Genomic DNA, 17,596 nt, shown 5'->3' with positions numbered 1-17,596 from the left:
ACATATGAAGGTATCCAAATCGTGCAACCAATGCCGTACTGACAAACGGAAATGTTTTCCAGCCCCCAAGTCTCGCTACCTACAATGCACTACGAGACTCCAGGGTTGCTCTTGGTCCGTCAATCGAAATCCGAAACCTTTATTATTTCCTGTTGACGCTCCATCACCTTATCGCCCCGTACATGTGTCGTCCATACAAGGTGCTGTTCGTGACAAACTCGTGGAGTTGTACCTAACCCTCATTCACGATAAACCCTATATGCTGTTTCATCCCGGGGATTTAATGTTTTGCATACGAAATGGGACATTACCCAAGGCAGTACTATACAGCGTCTTGGCGCTGGCGGCTCTGTACATCACCTGTGCACTGCCGGGAAGCAATGTAGACCGCAGCTCAAAGTAACTAATCTACTTTCTCACAAGAAAGATTCTCCGGGTACAAAGTATAAGAGAACAGACCAAAGATTTCTTTCAGTTAGCTAAAGTCTGCGTCAAAATGTTGATTGTTGATATCAGTCTCGATAATACCTACGCCACCATCCTCATAGGCAATCTTTGTAGCTCGGATGGTGATTAAAACGGTGAAGCGTTTTGCTTCGTCCAGAGATTTCATTTCTCCACTACCCTCCATTCCTTGCTTAACTGTGTAGACTTTACAGAGTTCAGTAATAGGAATTGCCTTTAGAATGGCCCAGATTCTTCATCTGCCCGAGCCATCTTCGGATGATGATGGGCTCCTGAGAGAAAGCAAACTTCGTACCTGGTGGTCGCTATACATGATCGATCAATGGTCCTCGGCTGGGTTGAACATCCCGCGTCAGATTCAAGATACTAGTCAGTTTCCGTTGCCTATGCCTGGGTTAGACATCCACAGTCTAGCTTCGGAAGAGGACATTGATAGCAGCTTACAGAGCACCAAACCCGGCCTCCTGGGTTACATGGTTATCCTAGCGAGGATGGTTGGCCATATACAGCATCTCCACCGGCAACTCGCCGATGGGACACTGAATGACTCGGGTACCGAGTTTTCAACCCGTCAGTTAGCTTGCGAGTTGGGAAGCTTCACTCAAAATCTGCCCGCCAATCTCCAGCTCACAAAGGAAAACATGGAAAGGATGCCAGTCTGAGGATAGAGCAAGTCTTTGTTGCTCTTCACCTAGGCTATCATCACTATGCTACCCTTCTGTCCTTTCCATACCTTGGGTCCCAGCTGACGCATGTCCCTGACCAAAAGCTCTTTTCCACGCGCTGCACGTACCATGCGGCAGTTTCTAGCGACCTCTTAAGGTCCTCTAACGAGACACAGGGGTGCGAAGCAGTATACGTCATTGTCACACACATGACGGTGACCTCGTGGACGGCTCTCCATACTTCGCTCTTTGGTCAAGAGAATGAGCTATTTGGGACCAGAAAGAGGCTTTATCAGCAGTAGCTTCAATCACTTATCATGTCATTGTCGAACCCTTCATACCCTCACCTGCGTTCAACCGAGGCCGGGAAGCAGCTCGTCGTCAATGGCCGACCGTTCCTTTTTCTGGTAGGCGAGCTCCAGAACTCCTCTTTTACTTCAGCGGAATATATGAATACGGTCTGGCATAAGCTTGTAGGCACACAATTTAACATCGTACTGTGGTATGTCACTTAGGAAACGATCGAGCCGATTGAAGGGCAGTTCGCCTTCGCCGAGCTAGATAAAGTTATCCTGAGTGCAAGGGAGCTTGGTGCGAAGAAACATGGATTACAGCTCTCACTGTTGTGGTTTAGGTCCTTCAAAAACGGTATGCTAAAGATTACCTAGTCATTCTGTTATTATGCCTTGGCTGGCGGTCACTGATACGTGGAGTGGAATGGAGGTATATCGACATACGAACCTGCTTGGGCCAAGACTAACCCAAAGAGGTTCCCTCGGACGAAGTTAAGAAAGGCTGGGGTTGTTCTCCAGACTGCAGATGTGCTGTCAATTTTCCACGATGATGTTCCCAAGAGCGATGCCAATGCATTCTCTCATCTGATGCGCCATTTGAGGGAGTTTGACGGGGATCACTCCACTCTCGCCATGGTGCAAGTTGAGAACGAGACGGGCTTGCTCGGTGACTCGCGAGGTAGGTCGGCAGTCGTCGAAAAACAGTTCGCTCAGCCTGTGCCAGAAAATTTGCTCCATTTTCTCTCTAGCAATTGGAACAGCCTTCATGCCGACCTGAAAGGCAATTTGGCCCACTTCAAGGCGCAGTCCAAACCGCGGGGACCCTGGGTATTCGGTAAAGGGCCGCACACAGACGGGCTTTTCATGGCTAACCGCTATGCGCATTACCTCCATAAAGTTGCTGCAGCGTCCAACGAAGATTATCCTATTCCCCTATACACGAATGAGTGGCAGAACTATGTAGGATCCGATGGCGATAATGATATCCCAATTCTCGGCGGCGGTGACATGTCTGACATATCCATCCGGCGGAGGCACCAGCAATGTCCTCGACATTTAACAACAATTTGCGCCGTCTCCAGTCTTCATGTCTCCTAATGTTTATCTCAATGATCATACCCAGTCCTGCGGCAAGTACCGTCAGCGCAAGCAGCCATTGTTCATTCCAGAGCAGCGTTGTGATGAGTACGGGGCACGACGCATTTGGACCGCTTATGGATCATTCTCAGCCATTGGCAGAAAGAGCGATATCATTATCGCTTTTACATTATCTCCTTTCTCCACTAGTGTTTTCAGTCAGCCAGTGTTTCAACTCTATATGCCATATAAACCGCCCTCTATAAGTTGACTATTGTGACAATAATAAAGATTTATTAGTTTATTAGTCAATCTATAAAATGCCCTGAGGCATGCTCTTTTTGTAGCTGGCTTTCCGGTTATGTTCCTGCTTCCTAATATCTATTCAGCACCTACCGCAGGGGGTGCGATTAAGCTTCCAAGAGCGGTGTTGGCGCTTCTGCAAGCACGTTTGACCTTCTATGATCCAACCAAGTCCTGTGCAAGACAATACGAAACATGGTATTCATGGTGAAATAATCATAAAATTGCGTCTACCGGTCGAGGAACAGAAGTTGACATTTTTAGCTCACCTACCATCGAATTCCCTGGTTCTCGAGAGCGCTAGGTGTGTTCCATCGAGTGGATTGGCTACTGTACTAACAAACAATTCATAATTGGCCAGAAACAGAATCAGTGTTATTCCTTCCAGCACGGCACTAATCCTCGAAACCGCTGACAAGCTAGTTCGTTACCCCTGGAAGCACTCTCGCAAGTTGCTGAGGCCCTCGAGGATTAAGACTACTAATGCAAGTCTCTACACGGGTGAAAATTTTGGCAAAGCTATCCTGAAGATTTCAGACTCTGGCTAACTGCTGCACAACCAACGCCAAGTAGTGAAGTAGTAAACTTTTGTTGACAATTTATTGCACATAGTTAAGGCATACTTAAAATAGACGTACATACTGTAGTACTTCTTGCAATTCACTGTAGAGCCACTTAAGCGTGTGAATCATTCAGACACAGCCTTCACTTCAAGTGTCAGGAGGAATTCGATTCAAGTCGACACGGGGACTTGTCAAATTGAGGCGAACTAAGGTCGTTCTAAGGCGTTGCGTCTCAAGGAATGTGAGAACTTAATTCTTTCTTAAAGTAAAAATTAGGTCTGTTGAGCTATAGGTCAAGGAAAAAGCAAAAAGGACAAATGTTTATGAGAATTCTACCCTATTTACGAGAGGGACGATACTTCATACACGTGTGTTCTTCACGTCTCCATGGATATCCCCTTAATGACAAGGCATACAAAATGAGAAACTAGGAATCCATCGGCGACTAGTGAGGACCGGTGAATTACCAGCAATGACGATTCGCATTGCGGAAGGGACGGAGAGTCTATTTTGACTGAAGGTGGTAAGCAAGTATGTAAATCGACCCTGGGCTGCATTGAGCTCATGACATCAATCTGTCGCTAAGGACCGGTGGCTGTTGAAAGCCGGTAGAAAGCCAGTAGCTGATCAATCCATGGTTCGGGCCCTCTATACCAAAGACCACCCTACAGGGTTCGCGAGTAGCCTATCCGTTAATAGGTAGATACAGATACCCGGGCCCACAGGTAGGAGATCAGCGAATCAAGCTCTACCGTGGGAAGCCGCTCGCAGTTATTCTTCATCTAGGAATTGGAGCGACAATATCGGGTACTCGGGTACTCGATGATCACCTCTCCTTCTCGTATCGCTAGTTACCCCAATCGCTCTGGATGCAGAGCGATTGGGTTGTTGGGAAATATAACAACCCCTAAGTCTAGTCCCACCAGACCAGACCACCTGTAACGTATAAAGGAACCTTTCGCCGGCACCGTCAACGAGTTCAGTTGTAGTTCATACACAACAGATCCAGTTAACCTATAGAACATCCTTTGAAGGCGCTTGATATATATACACTCACCATGGAAGAACCGACCTACGATCCGAGGTATGTCCATCAACGTTGGCATAGCAGAATGCATCTGATAGAGACCTCTGCTGATTTCTTTCTGCCACACCAGCCGTCCTCTTCCAAATGTCACTATCGTCTACCAGTATAAATTGGTTAACTGCCCTGGGAAGACTACTGTGGGTACGCTGGTTGAACTCCCGCCAAATGGTGCCGCGCCTCCTCACCGCCACGGAGGGGCTTCCGTCTCCGCTTATGTGATCAAAGGTTCCGTGGTGAATAAAATGAACAACGACCCGATAAAGGTGGTCTCGCAGGGCGGATCTTGGTATGAAGCCCCAGGGTGCCATCATCGGATTGGCGCCAACGCCAGCAAGACTGAACCAGCGACATTTTTGGCGAGCTTCGTTATCGACACCGAGACGCTGGAGCGAGAAGGACCAGCTGTTCTAGTGCAGTACGACGAGGAGTACAAGGATATTGTCGCCCAGAAGATGAAGACATGAAATCACCGAGCACCGTTAGGTTCGGCATTGACGGGTTAGGGCATGGTACCTTATGGTTTCGCTTGGGCAATTTACAATCCAGACCAGTGGACACCTGTATACTCATTATATATTTATATACCACCTGCCAACAGATGCGAACCAAAATGTGTGATCTAGTGATTGAACGTTTGGAACACTCGTGATTTAGAAACTCGCTTTGACCAGTGATGTTTGAAAAGTGTCCTATGTGCTAAACCGCAATGTCACTAGTTAGTACGTGTCATCTTAGCTCATAATAGCATGCTCGAAGGCGTGCTTCCCATTATATGTTAGGCCACGCGCATGTCGCATAACCTAGAGTAAACGTGTCAGCGTAAATAAGGGCTAATATTAGATAGCCAATTTTCATCTTCGAGCGACCAAAGATGAAGGAGCTCTTTTAGCTTTGATATACTATTCGCATATTCAACCCAGTCGAGGATCAAATAAGCTTACGGAGTCGAACCATTTTTCTTCTACTTCATTGTCGACAATAACCTGAAGGAGGCCTCCTTCTCTTATCGAAAAGCCTAGGCATGGATCAGGCCGCCGCAGCTTGCAGTCCGACTGTTCATCTAGCCTCTTAAGGGTGATAAGATGTCCATGATAGGGGAAGAACTATGTATTCTATGGCAGAGATAGATGGCTCAACTATCGAGAGAGACTTCATTATCAAGGCGGAATCCTTATCCTGTCAGCCTCACTCGGACTAGAGGTTTTCTGTTTTTCTTTTCTTTTCTTTTTCTTTTCCTGGTTCTATTTGTTTAAGCTTCGCCGTAGGTGTCCATCGTGGAAGCCATTCAGTAGTACGTTCCTACGCATTTACTTCCAAGGATAAAAGAAGACCCAGGGACATGGGAATACTGTAGACATCTACTAATCATCCCATTTGCTACAATCCCTATCTCCGTTTAAAATGCGTCCCTTTTATTCTGCCTAGTTCAGGTACGTGAACGCAGCGAGAACAAGCAGGGTAGCGACCTGCATTATAGTCTGGAGTGGGCAACATCCATTGTTGGTCTTACAGTATCCGACAGAAGAAACTCATAAATACTTTTCAGCTCTGAGGGAATCTGTCTAGGGTTTCCACTACACCTATTATCAATTTATTTCTAGAAGAAGTCAGAATTCTTCAGGTGCAAAGTAATTATTGTTGATTTTATTTCTCTGTGTCTGATAAATCAAGACCACAACCTTTGGCTTCCATTACTAGTATTCTAGGACTCACAGAAACTGGTATCTTTTTGTGGAGATGATATATTCTAGACTATGTAATCATGAAGCAAGCGATACAAAGCGTCCAGTTATCTGTCTCGTTCTGATAGGCGAACAAAGCAACTTCACAATGTGAGTTTTGCCAATGTCACCAAAGGCGAGATATTAGAAATTATACACAAGGACATCAAGCCCAACCAGAGCACAAAAGAGTCTCCAAACAAATTTAGTATTCATCTCATTGAAGCTCAGATACAAATTTTGAATTATAAGAAACAAACGAGGACCAAAATGTGAGAAAGGGAAAAAATTAACAAGCTTACAAGGCTATATACAAAGCAGAGTGCGATTCCTACATAGACTGGCTACTGTCAAGCCTCCCTCTCATACACAGAATCTATCCTATTTTCAAGGGGTGTGTCAGTGTAAGAGCACTGAAATGGACTATGTATCTTGCAGCCATCAATGTGGGTGGGCCAGGGTCAGACATACCTAGTATTCGGAGTCCTTTCTTCTCAAGACTTGTTCGTAAACCCTGAAATGTATTAGGATTTATTTGTACTAGATCTACCGCAACTCTTCTGCCTTCTGGGCCAGCGTTGCTATAAATATTGCATACCAAAGATGGCTGAGGAAAACTGTCTTCTCATATATCATGCCTCAATAGCAGGCGCGGCTAGCAGATTGACCATCTTACTCTTCTTTATATCGCTAGCTCTTTCACCAAGCACTATGCGCTGCTGGACTCTGTCTCGCAAATTGTGCTTGACGCATAGCAGCGTCCGGGCTCGTCGGTCAGCCTCTTCTTTGACAAGCTGGCTGACAACGGATCCAATCCATCCGAGCCGGTTGTTCTTCCTTACGGGGGATTCGAAATTACTACTATTCAGTGCTGTCTCGTGCTTGGCAAACCCGCGCTAGGCGGCGCCAAATTCCTGCTAATCGGTTGGGGTTTCCAAGTGTGCACGACGTCCTTATCCACGACCGCTACCTTCACTGGTATCCTACAGTTCGATGAGAAAATCATCACTGATCGGCAGACTGGCGAGCTAAGGACACTACGGGTGCTTAACGGCGATGAGACGAGAAGCGGGGTTCCACCATGCAGAACGGGCATCCAGACTATGGCGGGTTATGACGATTCCCGCCATACTCTGATCGCTGAGGTTTGAGTTTTACTCTACTGAGGGTGAGGCATCATTTGTACTCTAACTGGTATTTATATACTTGGGCTCCTTGAGGATGGAGCAACTGATCCATTCCGAGCATCTCACTTCAGACGGCAGATAATGGTAACCACTTGACTTTCGCCTTCAGTGAAGCACAGCTAGGCAAATCCTGGGTTTTTCCAAGATGGGTTCGTTCAATTCCAACAAGTAAAATTTTGAATATCTGCATTCTCCCGGTCAATACAAGTATTTCTGAATAATAGGTGTTCCGACCTACATATATATTTGAGCAGAATTTATACATTCAGGTGTAGTATATACCTTCCACCTACACCTACTACATAGTGCAAGTGCTTACAGAACACTTTATTTGCTGATTCCTAGAAGAATTCAAAAAAGAAAGCTCGCCATGGTTGTAGAAGATATATGATTAGAAATGATCAAACCAACCAAATTTCTAGTCAGCAATTGAAAAGGCATCGCCTATTGAGGGAAGTCTTGGCGCGCCGGAGGTGATTCGTCCGTCATTGTCATGGCGTCACTTGATCTCTTTCTTCCAAACAAAACAACTCTTTCACTTCCCTTCCCTTGCTTCAATTTAGTTCAAAGAAACTACTCCCACAATGGGCTTCATTAAGGGATTCCTGAAGCTCACTACCTACGGCGGTCTCGCCACAGCGGGCACCTTCTTCTACACCACACGCAATGCCGTCTTCGTACCCATGACCCCCGCGGATCCCATTTTCCAATCCGCCGCCTATCGCAAGCAAAATCCCTCCCAAAACCCGACCACCCACGATCTCTGCGTTCGCAAAGTACCCTTGTCCGAAATCAACCCGAGCCTATTAGAGAAGAAGGGCAAATTAGCCGAAGCTTTCTGTGCCGGAGTCTGGAGCGGCTGGGGTAATTACAGGACCCTCCACCTTGAATGAAACGCCCCTACCAAAATAGATGAAGAAGAATCGCAATTAACATGCTGGACGCGGACTAGGATATGCCTTCCAACGCGCTTACCTCGCCCGGAAATACCAAGGCTCTGAGACCGCCAGCCACCTCTGGGAACGGTCGGAATTGAAAGCCTCCACCTACGATGTCGGCACCTTGATTACCGACCACTTCGAGGTTATTGAGAAGACCCCCGAGCGGATCGTTGTTCGCTGCGGTGATAGTCCCCGCACACAGGGAGTTCGCGACTCGGACGGTTTGTTCGAGATATCGGCTGTCGTTAAGCCTGAGGAGGGCGTTGCTGAGTTTGCCCTCAAGAGCTGTTTTTTCCAGGGACTGGGCAAGGCTGAGAATGCGCCTATGCCGACGCATATTGATTGGCTGCATAAGCAGTATACGAAGTTATTGGCTGAGACGGCTATTCGGAATGTTCTGCGCCAGTGAACGCGCGTGACTATATGATACTCGGTTGGTGTTCGGTTGTCACTGAGATTGTTGCTTTGTACATAATACCCTCCTGTGTGGCGACTTTGGATGATACTTGACCCCGTGGTATATGTGGATGGAAAGCGATGGAGATATTAGGTGATAATGCGTGCCTCTTTGAGGATCTTATAAGTTCTTAGGACTTGGAGAGCTGGGCGCGCGAATTGTCCGCCTAACAAACTTGCGCTCTAATTCGTTCGACGATCCAGAGAGGAAATTGCAACACTGGTGTGAAGGACCTTGATAGTTCTTGACTGTGTCACAAGGTCACAAAACAGGCTCTCTATTCCTTTTGTTATGGTATATCATGACACCCTGGCAGATAGCCGCCCTTTATCTGTGTCGCTAGCGTTGGGCGTTCCATGACAACAAGAACACCAATGTCCAGCTCTATTACTGGACTTGACGGGTATCATGTAGGCACAAAGACTTATAGAGCAAGGTGAAACAAACACTAGACATCTCAGCCATGGATAGTACATATAAAGCCCCTTATCCTAATCCATCGTGTACAACCGGATAGCAAAATACCGTCACTCTATGCATCACCGGGGCCCTTCGAAACCTGACTTGAAGCACATGAGCTTGCATCGCCTACGAAGATGGACCGGATCACCATGAGCGCGCTTACCCATCCTTGCCATCCTTGCACTATCGACCACAGCCAGCCCCGTCACCGAACACACTAAGAGCGTAACGAAGTGCACAGCAGGCAACGAGTATTGTGGGTTAAGTCTGATAAACCAGGGAGCAGGTACGTTTCCAGAAGCGCAAAGTCTGTCCTTGTTAACGATACCAATGCTGATTAGGAGCCATAGTAACCTATTTTCTACAAATCCACTCGATTTTCAAAACAATGGGGCGCGACATAGAACAGAGGAACGAATACAGCACTCTTTTCAGGTGTGACAAGGATGATGAGCTTAGCTTTGTGACGTACTGTGATAATGGATGCATTGGTAGCGAACGTTTCCCGGATGAGGCTGAGAATTGTGTTTAACAGTATTTTGTGAGACTCACAGAGATATTTGAATCTGGAGGGTATGTCTGAGGGTTCATTGTTAGAATATCTCCAGGAGACTGAATGAGGTAGAGTGCTATATTAACCTTTGTGTATTTCAGTGCAGCTACAGTAGTCATGATGTGTCAGTGTTGAATACCTTAAAGTTACAGGGTTAGGCCTTCAGCCAGCGTTTGATTTTGGTCGAGTGGGAAAGGCAGAGAATTCCCCAGTTAGTGCAGATGGCCGGATATAGAAGATTAGCTGCTCAGATTCAGTTTCTCTTAACAACATTGATATTGCGCCAATATCTTGCTCAGACTGTGGCTTAGCAACTTAATCATTAGCATGCGATATCTTTCTTATACACTGTTGGGACAAGTACTGAATCTATCTAGCCACGAGTGCACACTATCAGAGATATGTCGAAAATTCTAGCTCACGGATCCTTTCAGGGTTTGATGGAAGCCAGGGACAGATATTAGAATGAAAAGGGAGAGGACTCGCAGATCTCTATGACTTCAGTCTGCATTTCATGAAAGCTGTGCCTGCACCTGTGCAGGGCTTCGGATGAAGTCGAGATTTTATAGACTTTATGGTGTCATATGATTGTCCTTCCTACCATACATAATCAAAGAATTACTAACAGATATCTTCCCCCACCGGGCTGGCTTTAGGAGTAAAGGATTTCTTCAAGTTATGTGATCTGTTGGCTGGGGATTCCGGCTGGCGGTCCTGATTTGGACCGGGCAGTAGGGTGATCCGGCCGACAAGCGTTTAGGTGTTAGGGGTAGGATAGCTGTAGACAGTGGGAATAAGAACCATCATTGGAATGAGAACGATCATTGGAATGAGAACGATCTCCACATAGTGCCTTAACATGATCAACATCATTCCACTCAAGTGTTCAATTCAAAGCAAAGTGTCATTGATGCCATTGGCTTGCTGTTTGTTTCAGTGAAAAAAAAAACATGGTAAAGGTTAATGAGCAGTAATCGACTAAAGGAATTAACAAAGACATGAAAGCTCTGCGCTTCATAGTGTAAATTCAAGAAAAGGAACCAACTTACAAAGGAACATGGTCCAATTGACGGCTTGCCTTGGACACAGTTCTCTGGGCTTCGCCCGCGCAAAGATCAGACTCGAACTCCCAAGTTAATGCCCCATTTCTTTTATCTCGGCCTTAGCTTGCTTAGATGGGATGTCGATCAAGATGGTCAGAATTTCCACCAGCGCATTTACCACCCTGGCCATAATTGGAGCGGCCTACCTGGACCAAAACCTGGAACATAAAGAGCTGTGTGAACCAGGTACACTGCATTGCGGGAATTCCCTCACATGGTAACGAAAGTTCTAAAAACGTGGTACCTGGCCTGACCTCATTCATTCTAACCCAATGTTTTAGTGAAGGGCTATGAGCAGCACATGGATGATGCCCTTAAGAATAAAGGCTCGAAAGCTGATAAGAGATTTTCTTTGTTCAAGCGTGGAAGTGGACCTGAGCACCTTGAGTTCATCCAGGATTGTGGGATCAGCAAATGCCACACAAGAAGTACAAATATCCTCGATGGAGGTTATTGTTCTTGAGGTGGGCAAACCTGGTTGGCTCTGGTTCTTTAGTCAGAAGTTCAGGGGTAGGAACTTACCCCGGTGAGCCTGCTACGACTGGACACGGTAATTGACAGAGGCAATAAATATTTAGCTCAATCTCAGGTTAGTTGATTGCTTCTCTTTGACTAGGTTATAGATATGGCATTACATTGAGACAAGGATGCCTGTATCACTCTGTCTATGCTCACGCTATCCCTTACATAGATGACAGCAATAAGAGTTTCTTCCTGGTCCGCAGGGGTCCATTGCTCTTCACTCGTTTTCCTGTTGCTCCTATGTCAAGGAACGTAGATTCCGCTTATGTATAAAATTCTTCTCGAGGCTAACCAGTCGACAAACTGCTCTCATTCTTTTCTCTGCCGAAGTGCGTTGAGCTCAATCTTTCTTGACCCTTGGAGTTAGTCAATCGCCTGGCTATTGTTCAAATATAGGAGCTGTTATTCTTTGTCTGTCCTCATCAGATTGGGGGAATGACCTTCTAGACTAGGCCCATTGCCTGAAGAACAGATAACCATGGATAAGCAGTTAACTCACTCCATACGCAGTATCCAAACAAAAGAATAGCTTATAGCGAATATAGGGCCTTGTGATTCCGTGTAAACTCTAGAGACCACCTCGACTCTGTGCAAAATATGTAGAGACGTGGAACGCCTATTGCATAAGTGTGGAAATAACTTGGAAACTGAACATTCCAACTGCCTACGAGATCAACTAGAACTATTTGAGGGGGTCGGTGAGGCTCTTTATTTAGGCAATGCTATACAGAGGTCCACAAGGTCCTACATAACCCCTTTCACTAAACAACAATGAAAAATGGGGAAAAAGCTTGAAGATTAAAACAATATACAGTAATAGCCACGCAATACAACACCCCAGCCATACCACACGACAGCTATGCCCAATCACAGACTGGTATTAACTACGTATATTTTGTGATATTCGTCGCTAATCAGGGGAATAAATTCTACCATCATTTCTTCATGACAAACTTCTACCGTCCTTCGTTTCATCTCTGTCCTTCATGTCAAGAGGAAATGGTTCGTAAAGTTGTGGTTAAGGCGGACCTGGATATTCCTTGCCAGCGTCAAATACACTAAACAGCCTACAGAACAACATCCTGCAGACAATAATCATTTCTATCTGTGGCTTAATTCCGACGTTTCACGACAAGAAGAACACTATCGACCCCCATCCCTACTTATATGTGAGATGAAGGAAGGTGAAGACAAAAGAGGATTCAATGGAGAAACATAAAGCAACGTACCATTATGTCCACGCTGATATGTCCAGGTCACCTTCTGATATAAAGGGGACGATATGAAAGAGTTCTTCATAAAGAAACTTCCCAGCTACGGATCACTGGTTCTATATAAACTCCTTATCCTCCACACTCCAGGCTGTACTGTGGGATGGCATATTAAAACTAGCTTGATGCTTCACCGTGACCTTTCAGATTCGACTTGGACTCCTGCCTTTGAAAAATGGTTAAGATAAACCTGAGCGCGCTTGCAATGCTGGCCGTACTTACAATATCGACTACAGCCAGTCCTACTATTGACTATGTCAAGAGGGGTCGAGAAAAATGCATAGAGGGCAAGGACTACTGCGGACTAAACCTGATAAACAATGGTACGTTCAGAACAGCCAGGCCATTCCTATTCAAAGTTGTCAGTACTGATCCGAAGAGATAGGAGTGTATCTACTCCAAATTATTGATATTCTCAAGGAGCACGAACTGGAGAGAAGTGCGAACAATAAACTGCACACCCTTTATAGATGTGGTGCGAATGATAGACTTACGAATTACACGCAATGTGGCAACCATTGCACTTCGCACACAAATTTCCCCCGTGAGGCCGACAATTGTTAGTAACAAATCGAACTGACTCAATCCCCTCGTTGGCAATCTTACTTTATGACATTCCTAGAGCTATTGAAATGTTTAGAGAGTGTGTTAGGTAGTAGCATTATTGAGATGTACTCAGTACATTGAACAATTTGGAGTCTAAAGCTGTATTTTGTGTGTAGCATTCCTCGATAGTGAGGGAGATTTATTTTCGTTTAGGTAGCTAGAAATACTTTATCGGTTTTGCAGACTCGGGATGGATTCATAATATGCATGTATTCCCCATATATTCAGCCCTCGTTACTCTAGAACACTAGCCATCATTGATATAAGAATAATCGATACATTAGTGAAATAGCTTAATTGAACCAGCAATTGAACCAGCAACGAAGGCCTCTTATCACTACTTGAACCCTTCTGAAACCAGTTCCTTTTAGGGCTTATGGCTTTATGAAGATCAGGGTCATAGATCAATTGGGGGGAAAGGCATAGTTTGCAGCGTTTAGAGCTGTGACAGCGACAGCAACGAAGCCTTACATCAGAAGAGACATCATCCGGATGTGACGGTGAAACCAATAACGGGATCCAAACTGGTGGTTGCAATTGGGCTTAAACCATAAGTTCTTGTTCTGACATATCAGGCTAGTTTTCTGTCAGAATCACTTCCCTGTACTAATGGTGGCGCCGGAGCCTCCGCCGAGTCAGTGCAACGGCATACAGAGTAGACATTCACAAGAAGCGTTTGGAAGGCTCAGCGGTGTATTCCTACAATTTAGGCGTTTCGGAACAGATATACTAGGATATTGTGCCACTCTCTTCGCTGCCATCACCTTTATGCTTGAGGAATCTGTGTATTTCATGGCTAAGCAAACGCATAACTGGACGAGGTGAGAACGTCAGCACAGGAGCGGTACCACTTCCCAGATCGTGCAAAAGGTGGTCATTTATCATGACAAACTGGTGATCCGCAGAGAGATATGGAAGATGGGAGGCTGTATTAGTTGCGGTCAGACCGTAGATGGTCAGATGGCATGCAATAGAACGTACGCTTTGCAGTTGCTCGAAACGGTTCCACGATATGTGTAGTCTACGGTGTATGACAGAGGTGGATACAGGAGGCACCTTTGCAGCTCACCCTGAATAAGTAGTGTACATCTATGTAGACGAGGTGGTCAGTGTAACTTGTCTTTCGACGCGAGTCCTATGTCCGCATACATCTGGCCTCTAACTGACTATTGGTATTACCCGAACTGGATAACGAATTGAGTATGAAGCCAGATCCGTACAAGGGGAGAATCTGTAGATCAATGGGTTGGAAAGCACGAGCTTCCCCCTAACCGAGAAGCCAGCCTGCACTCGTGGACAAGGTCGTTTCCTTCCAAATTGACACCTCGACCTGGTTAAAAATAGCCTCCCAAAAAGGTAAAAGAAAACAGACAAAGAAGGAAGGGTATACGGTATACTCCATAAACTCGTTCAAGACCCGTTACCGAAGCCAATATCTCCCATACACACGCATTGACCATCAATGCCATCCCACCCAATCTCGGGTACCTAACGTTCTCCTAATCCAGCAACCTCCACGAATAACCCTACCTATTTCTCTCAAACCAGCGGTCTCAGGCAATTCCCAAATCAGGAACAAAACCCACCTTAGGACGTTACACACAATCTCCCTTGGGACCAAATATATCTCAAACGGGCAGAATCCCACATGCAACGCCGAAAATATGACATCTCACGTCCCGAGCGCACTAAACCATTAAACTGTATACCAGCGGTGAGACCTCTCCAACCGGAAGCAGCGAGGCCAATATGACAGCGCAAACTCCTTGTTTCGGGTAAAAGGGCTCCCCCTACCCAGGTAGGACATGCCTATGCGTGGGGAGGGTGCATATGCGATGCGTCTACGTTTTGCGTTGATCCTCTCGCATGGTTAGGGTGCGTTTCTGGAGCAAATATAGGCAATGCGAGGTCGTTCGATTGATTTAAGGGACAACTTTATTCTCACAGTGGTGGTGGGTTTAATTGGGTGGGTTCTTGTCCGACGGTTAATATGATGTGTCGAGTTTGGAGCTTCGTGTTGATAATTGGATTGTGGACGGTGGGCTTGGCTGGGGGCGTCAATGTAAGGGGTAAGAAGCGGGTGCTAGTAATTGATTGAAGATTGAAGGCAACTTGCTTCTGCCATTCCTGAGGTTTCTTAAGAATTGATTGAGGATGTAGCTGGCGGACTGTCAAATCCTATCTGCCTTCAACGCCGAAGCTGAAATAATGCTCATACCGCTATTGAACTAAAATGCTCTCGACGACAAAAAGATAATAGATACACAAACTATCAACAAGAGAAAAATTATGCCCTTAGCCAAAGCCTATTCAGAACTATATTCGAGAAGTGCGCACGGGCACAGCCTCGATTACGCTCTCCATGCCTGGGCTCCCACTCCAAATGCCGGTGATCACCAACCCGGCAGCTCCCAAGAGCTCTCGCCATTGACGCTTCGACCGCTCCACTCCCGACCCAATGCTCATCATTTGGATATCAATCGACGCCTGCAGCAGCGGCGCGTCCGTATCCAACAGAACGAAATCCACAATAATGATGCGCGAATAGTCGGCGCTCATGGCGGAGACGGTGTTGACCAAGATCTTATGGCAGATGTAGTCGGGCCAGTCGTGAAAAATGGAGCGGAAGTAATAGGCTCTGGCTCCTATGTTTCGTCACATTAGGTGTTGTGATACATTTTATTGACATGATACTAGGCAAGAAACATACCCTTGACCGGCTGTGGGTCCAGAAAGCTATACGGCATAACCTCAATTTCATCCCCTACTGTCGCGGAGTTGACCACTTTCGGCAGGTCCTGGAGCACTAGCCGCCCTGTCACATCCGGGTACTTCTCCCGGAAGCGAATTAGGTCGTGGCCTTGGTTTCCTCCTACATCGACTAGGAACGCGGCGTCTTCGTGATCTAGAGCTTCGGTGGCTAGTCTGTCAACAGGATATACGTCAAACCAGGAAGGCTTGCCCTGTCGTCGACTGGACATGTATGAGTTGAACAGCGTCTGGTGGTGTTTCCGCTGAGCAAGCCACTCGAATTGACTTTGCCCTACGGCCCACCACATTGGGGACCGGGAGTACTCTTTTGGCATGATGTAGTGGTGTTCGCGGAAGTATTCCGGAAGTCTGGCGAGGGTTGGAACAGTTAAGTCGTATCTGCACACTTGCGTAAGTGAAAGCCATAATAAACAGGGATGGAATTCGGAGGCGCATTACATGCATGGAATGCCATCGCGTCCAATCGGTTGTGTCAAGGCGACGGTTTTCTCGGTGGGAATATACACCTCAGGTTCGACGCTAGCACACAGACCTAGAGCTGCCATGACGCGCATTAAGCGGACTACGCATATTAGTGATCATTCTCTCAGTGCATGCAGCGCTTTGTCCATACTGATTAAAGCTCGCTCGGCACCGGTACTCTCGGCTAACTGTATCGCCGAAAGGCCTTTGTTAGGATGTTCAAGTAATAAAGGGAAGATGTCGAGGTCGACGACGGTGCGAAGGGCTGCATTTTGAGGGGGCTTTGAAACACATTAGCCAAAGCCTTTGGTTAGGCACTTGCTAGCGGGATAGAATTAAATTGAATCAAGTGCATTATACCTGGTAGATTAACCGCAGAACTGTTTCAGTCGGCGTTTCAACCGCGTATTTCAGCTGGTCGATGAGTCCCAGGAAACGATAATGCGACGATGCAGAACGGGACGAACTGCATTCCTCTAATGCAGCTTGCCTGATGTCCTCCACTAGGGAGAGGAGGTGAGGTGTCTGCACTTGCGGCTCCATGGTTGTGTGGTTAGGATTTCAATGCATGTACGTACAGCCGCCACGATAGGGAAAAATGGCCGGAATTAAAACGACAGAAACATGGGCACAGAAGGGTATTTGAGTCACTAAATCGATGCGACACTCCTTAGAGCATTAAGCAAAATCGGATGTGATGCCCTGATAGACAGGGATGGGGTTAGCAATAATTGGCGACTGCAAACGGCAAGCCGGGAGTGAGACATCCAGCCCCAGTTAGGGCATGGATGTGAGCATATCATATTGGAGAGCCAATTCGTTTGGGGCCCACTGACTATCCGATATTGCAATAATTCCACGCCATTCAGAAAGTCAAATCCTTATCGCTGGCAGGAGTCATTTTGACGACACATTCGACGCGTTCCTGTGTCATGCTTCTGTTCCCCGGAAATTTGCTTCAACCCGGGCCTATGGTTATGATGTGTCATGACAGGGTAGCACTAGGTATACTACACCCAGATCCACCGTGAAACTCGTTCTAGTGAAACTTAAGTTCCTAATGAACTGCTCTTACGCTATCCTACC

General features: G+C 46.4%; 5 protein-coding genes across 5 annotated transcripts; 4 read left to right on the top strand and 1 right to left on the bottom strand.

Moving 5' to 3' along the window:
- Window positions 1-4: 4 nt before the first annotated feature.
- Window positions 5-1,432, top strand: BDW43DRAFT_297141 (Zn(II)2Cys6 transcription factor; the record flags this gene model as incomplete). The annotated part of the gene is made up of 4 exons (XM_032044328.1): window positions 5-382; window positions 428-569; window positions 667-1,039; window positions 1,123-1,432. The coding sequence occupies 4 exons, from the start codon at window positions 5-7 to the stop codon at window positions 1,430-1,432; spliced, it is 1,203 nt and encodes a 400-aa protein (XP_031905064.1).
- Window positions 1,433-1,811: 379 nt separating this feature from the next.
- On the top strand, window positions 1,812-2,521 carry BDW43DRAFT_306911 (putative beta-galactosidase; the record flags this gene model as incomplete). Its single annotated transcript, XM_032046134.1, has 2 exons — window positions 1,812-1,853; window positions 1,898-2,521. The coding sequence occupies 2 exons, from the start codon at window positions 1,812-1,814 to the stop codon at window positions 2,519-2,521; spliced, it is 666 nt and encodes a 221-aa protein (XP_031905063.1).
- A 1,389-nt stretch (window positions 2,522-3,910) lies between these two features.
- Window positions 3,911-5,132, top strand: BDW43DRAFT_263293 (cupin domain-containing protein). The gene is made up of 2 exons (XM_032040532.1): window positions 3,911-4,450; window positions 4,524-5,132. Exons 1-2 carry the CDS (start codon window positions 4,425-4,427, stop codon window positions 4,915-4,917), a joined length of 420 nt encoding a protein of 139 aa, XP_031905062.1. The 5' UTR covers window positions 3,911-4,424; the 3' UTR covers window positions 4,918-5,132.
- A 2,762-nt stretch (window positions 5,133-7,894) lies between these two features.
- Window positions 7,895-8,885, top strand: BDW43DRAFT_154296 (uncharacterized protein). Its single transcript, XM_032038512.1, has 2 exons — window positions 7,895-8,225; window positions 8,314-8,885. The coding sequence occupies exons 1-2, from the start codon at window positions 7,946-7,948 to the stop codon at window positions 8,709-8,711; spliced, it is 678 nt and encodes a 225-aa protein (XP_031905061.1). The 5' UTR covers window positions 7,895-7,945; the 3' UTR covers window positions 8,712-8,885.
- Window positions 8,886-15,592: 6,707 nt separating this feature from the next.
- BDW43DRAFT_297136 (S-adenosyl-L-methionine-dependent methyltransferase) lies at window positions 15,593-17,053 on the bottom strand (the record flags this gene model as incomplete). The annotated part of the gene is made up of 5 exons (XM_032044327.1): window positions 15,593-15,921; window positions 15,987-16,426; window positions 16,487-16,610; window positions 16,662-16,791; window positions 16,871-17,053. The coding sequence occupies 5 exons, from the start codon at window positions 17,051-17,053 to the stop codon at window positions 15,593-15,595; spliced, it is 1,206 nt and encodes a 401-aa protein (XP_031905060.1).
- Window positions 17,054-17,596: the final 543 nt, after the last annotated feature.

This window comes from Aspergillus alliaceus (genome assembly GCF_009176365.1).
Source record: "Aspergillus alliaceus strain CBS 536.65 unplaced genomic scaffold BDW43scaffold_4, whole genome shotgun sequence".
Lineage (NCBI taxonomy): Eukaryota > Fungi > Ascomycota > Eurotiomycetes > Eurotiales > Aspergillaceae > Aspergillus > Aspergillus alliaceus.
The sequence above is the reverse complement of the archived record's forward strand: the minus strand, read 5'-3'. Positions and strand labels throughout refer to the sequence as shown.

Bases quoted from the DNA above. Each gene is read 5' to 3' on its own strand.
- BDW43DRAFT_154296 (XM_032038512.1), top strand. From the start codon at position 7,946: ATGGGCTTCATTAAGGGATTCCTGAAGCTCACTACCTACGGCGGTCTC. The intron at 8,226-8,313 runs GTAATTACAGGA...GACGCGGACTAG, and splicing joins CGGAGTCTGGAGCGGCTGGG to GATATGCCTTCCAACGCGCT.
- BDW43DRAFT_263293 (XM_032040532.1), top strand. From the start codon at position 4,425: ATGGAAGAACCGACCTACGATCCGAG. The intron at 4,451-4,523 runs GTATGTCCATCA...CTGCCACACCAG, and splicing joins GAACCGACCTACGATCCGAG to CCGTCCTCTTCCAAATGTCA.